Genomic DNA, 2,500 nt, shown 5'->3' with positions numbered 1-2,500 from the left:
ATATCATTATCAATATAATACTTATTACTGTTATATGTTTTTATTTCTCAAAAAATCTGAAATGCACTTATATTACACATTTTTCTCTTTTAAGGAAATAGCCATATTTAAAGCAATTTAAAAAATAAATGTATTTTACATTATTCTTCCAATTTCTTTAACTATGTATTATGTCCATACATAATCATGATAATGAAGTGATCTTAAAAATTTGCTATTACCCTGTACCTATTAATAGAAGAGGATATATGTACATCTATGACTAAGTATGACAAAGAAAAACAAAAAGAGAAAAACAGAAAAATATACAGAGCAGACCACTTCCATAGGTACCTATTTATACTATTAGTATTTCATATTACTTGTTAACAAAGGATAACAGATGGCACATGAAAAATCATACATAACAGACCATGTCCAATGTCTCTGAGAGAATTATTGCTAATTTGATATCTATAGGGAGTCTAAGATTCATATCATGAGGAATGATAAGAAATTACAAAAACAACAAACTTAGCTTACGAAAACTAAGGGAACAAGAGAAGAGTTTACTGCAAATCCCTCCCATATACAGGTATTACGAGACTTCAAAGGAGCATGAAATACTATCAACATGCACACACAACATTGTGCCTACTATGACTGATGATGTGGTTATGATCAAACTGCACTGGGATGATACACACACAATAATGTATAGATAAATTCAAGATCAAATTCTTTAGTTTGACAGACTATTACCAAATACTTACAGGGAGATAAAAGATACTCAGAGTTAAATATCACTCATTTTACCAAAAGTTAATTTTAATTGCAGCAAAAAGTTTGTCTAAACTTCTGTAATTCAAAGTGGCAGGAAGATCGCAATGTGAGAACATTGATAAGCATATCTGGGGGGAAATTTCACACTAAGTACATATATATTAGAAAGTACTCATAAAAGATTGATGACACTCACCTGTGAAGAGTTTTCTAACCTGGGTTTCTTGGATTTACGACTTTCTGAAAGAAAGGGATACATTTGCTTTCATGAGTAAACACTTGCCTGTCTTCTCAAAGCTAAAAAGGACAGTCATAGCTGTCTTCAATTTTCATTAAGAGAAGGGGGGGAGAGGGAGGGAGGGAGGGAGGGAGGGGAGGGAGGGAGAGAGAAAAGAGAGAGAGAAAAAAAAAAAAGAGGAGAGAGAGGGAAGAGAGAGAGAGAGAGAGAGAGAGAGAGAGAGAGAGAGAGAGAGAGAGAGAGAGAGAGAGAGAGAGAGAGAGAGAGAGAGGGGAGAGGGGGGGAGAGAGAGAGAGAGAGAGAGAGAGAGAGAGAGAGAGAGAGAGAGAGAGAGAGAGAGAGAGAGAGAGAGAGAGAGAGAGAGAGAGAGAGAGAGAGAGAGAAAAAAAAAAGGGGGGGGGGGGGGCACAAAAGACAGGGTAGAACATTTAGGAAATTGTCTCGTTTATTTGTTGTATTTTTCAAATGTCTGAATATTAATAATCAAACCTTTGTTGAGTGTATTTTGATGTTACTCTTTCCCTTTGTTATTACTTTTTTGCGTGAATACCAATTATTGTTTTAGAAATATTTTATTCCTGCTTATTTCCAGTACACAAATTAGTACAGGAATGTTCCATTTGCAATGTCTTTTTTTTGTCTGTCATGGGACCCCTTTTCATACAGATAATCTTGATTAGCTGAAAGAATACCATTGTAACTGAAAATATTGTGGATCATATTCAAGGTGATCTTCATATATGTCTTAAAAGGCTTCATCTGAATTCTTTATACTGATGTTCTTTTAGTCTTATCAATAACTGGACCCTGCTACGGATTCTTATTTGCAGCGTGTGTTTGTCCAACATGTGTGTAACTGATGCTATGTATTGTATGTATTCAGAAATTGCTGACGAGTTTGACCACTTTCTCATCTTGCAAGAAATCTGGTCATATCCAAGACAGTTCTCATATTGGACATCTTGAATTTTCTGTTTTTGTTAAAAGAAAATATATATTCTGAAATTAAGTTTGTTTACAAAAAGCCCACATATTATAAAGAGTATTAGTGAAATTCTTGTATAGTTTTTCATTTTTTTTTGTTTTACTTATATGCAACAATACATATATTACTTTTATCTTTTCTACCTATGGAGCTCTGTATCAACAAAATATCCTTTTAGCCTTTCAAGATTCATAAAAAAAAAAAAAAAGATAATTCCTTTACTGATTCAACCTATTGTATCCTCTGTGATTTTGAATGATCAATTTTGTTCGCATACAAGTAGTTCCACAAGAACTTCGTCTCCAAGGAAATACTAGTCTTATCTGGTCTCACCTGCAGACACTTTTCCTTAATTTTTCTAAATATTTGATTTCCATTTCCTAATGGTATTATTAATGTTGGAGCTTAACTAAAAACAAAAACTAATGATATTAATCCAATTGGTATGGATGGCAAGAATACATGCCATGTCATATAAGTTCACCTATTGTATTTACATATAAATGGCTCTACAA

General features: G+C 33.2%; 1 protein-coding gene across 1 annotated transcript in view; it reads right to left on the bottom strand.

Annotated features, from left to right (window-relative positions):
• LOC125042108 (bromodomain-containing protein 4-like) overlaps positions 1-2,500 on the bottom strand; it is an 82,165-nt gene that overhangs the window by 14,768 nt on the left and 64,897 nt on the right. The window contains exon 14 of the mRNA XM_047637575.1: positions 959-1,002. Coding sequence (XP_047493531.1) covers positions 959-1,002 — 44 coding nt within the window. The remainder of the gene's footprint in view (positions 1-958; positions 1,003-2,500) is intronic.

The sequence above is a fragment of the Penaeus chinensis genome, chromosome 31 (genome assembly GCF_019202785.1).
Source record: "Penaeus chinensis breed Huanghai No. 1 chromosome 31, ASM1920278v2, whole genome shotgun sequence".
Taxonomy (NCBI): Eukaryota; Metazoa; Arthropoda; class Malacostraca; order Decapoda; family Penaeidae; genus Penaeus; species Penaeus chinensis.
Note: the sequence above shows the minus strand (reverse complement) of the source record. Positions and strands in the feature narration are given on the sequence as shown.